This window comes from Mesitornis unicolor, unplaced genomic scaffold (assembly GCF_000695765.1).
Source record: "Mesitornis unicolor isolate BGI_N332 unplaced genomic scaffold, ASM69576v1 scaffold15325, whole genome shotgun sequence".
Lineage (NCBI taxonomy): Eukaryota > Metazoa > Chordata > Aves > Mesitornithiformes > Mesitornithidae > Mesitornis > Mesitornis unicolor.
The window spans coordinates 334-1,905 of record NW_010187608.1 but is presented as its reverse complement, the minus strand read 5'-3'; the positions used below and the strand labels follow the sequence as shown (position 1 = coordinate 1,905).

General features: G+C 59.2%; 1 protein-coding gene across 1 annotated transcript; it reads left to right on the top strand.

Annotated features, from left to right (window-relative positions):
- Positions 1-268: 268 nt before the first annotated feature.
- Positions 269-960, top strand: LOC104541446 (protein CBFA2T3-like; the record flags this gene model as incomplete). The annotated part of the gene is made up of 2 exons (XM_010185513.1): positions 269-508; positions 871-960. Coding segments are annotated over exons 1-2 (330 nt in total), but the record flags the coding sequence as incomplete, so codon positions are not given.
- Between the last annotated feature and the right edge of the window lie 612 nt (positions 961-1,572).

The window sequence follows — 1,572 nt, the reverse complement described above, 5'->3', positions numbered from 1 at the left end:
GGTGCTGAGCAGCTCCCAGAGGATGAAGCCCCTTGAGCAGGATCAGGCCCTCGCTGCACTGGGGCATGTGCTGCACCCGATCTCTCCCTACACCCCTCCAGCACTGGGGACCGGGCCAGGATGTGGCCCTAGGGATGTAGCAGCATCCCAAACCCCTCCGGGGGGTGCCAGCCCTGTGGTACCTGGTGCCCCTCAACCCCACCTTGTCCCCACAGTGCCAGGGCTCAGCCACCAGCTCTGACCCCATGTCCCCTCTGTCCTGGCAGTGATGAACGGGAGCAGCCACTCGCCGACCGCCATCAATGGGGCCCCGTCCACCCCCAACGGGTTCAGCAACGGCCCTGCCACCTCCTCCACCGCCTCCCTCTCCACCCACCAGCTCCCACCGGCCTGCGGCGCCCGCCAGCTCTCCAAGCTCAAGCGCTTCCTCACCACCCTGCAGCAGTTTGGCAACGACATCTCCCCCGAAATCGGGGAGCGGGTGCGCACCCTCGTCCTGGGGCTCGTGGTACGTCTGACGAGCGTGGAGGGGCTGGTGGGGTGGTGCCACATCTGGAGATGTTGTGTTCTGCTTTTGGGATGGAGCTGCTGCTAAATGGGATGAAAAAAGAGGGTTCTGAATGTGCTGGGTTGATCTAAATCTTGGAAGAATTGGGGCTGGTTTTGGGCATCTCCTGGGATGTGCATAGCAGGGTGCAGGGTTGGGTCCTGGCAGCTGGCATCAAAGCCTTGAGCATGGTTTTCCCTTCAATGTGGTTTTCCCTTGAGCCTGGCAGAGGAACAGAAACAGGGGAGAAATAGCAAAGCATCCCCCTTGGGGTCACAGGGTGGGTGGGGGGCAGCCGTGCTGAGCCCCAGTTGTCCCTGCAGAACTCCACGCTCACCATCGAGGAGTTTCACGCGAAGCTTCAGGAGGCCACCAACTTCCCACTGCGCCCCTTCGTCATCCCCTTCCTCAAGGTGGGTACCCATCAGGACATCAGGGTTAGGGTGGCCATCACCGGCAAAGGGGGGTCTGGGAGGGGTGGTTTTGGGGTCAGAACCCCCCAAGGCACGCGTGTCCCCCCCGCACGCCCAGCTTCTTGCACGTGTGGAGTCACACGAGGCCGGGGCTGTTTGCAATAAAGCAAGGGATTCGGCCCAGCTGGTAACCATTTGCAATTCATTAAAACAACTAAAAAAAAAAAATCCCATTTTTTTCTTTATTTGCCTCTTAATTTTGTGCTGACTCGGCACTGTCACCCCGCTCCACAGGGATTCACCGGCCACTGGCACGCCTGGCACTGCCAGCAGATGTTCAATCTGGCATCGCCTGCCCCTCGTTAGCAGAGGGGTGACAAAAAAGTGCCAAAAAGTGCAAAAAATTGCAAAAAAAAGTGCAAAAAAAAGCCCTTTTTCCACCTCGGCATCCCCAGCTCTAAAAAGCCCTTTTTCCGCCTCGGCATCCCCAGCTCTCCCGGAGCACAGCTCTGTGCTCGCTGCAGGAATCTGCCAAAAAGATTTGGTCCTGGCAGGGGAATGCAGAGCCAAGAGGGGGGACACGGCAGAGCCCCCTCGCTCTCCTGCCTGGGT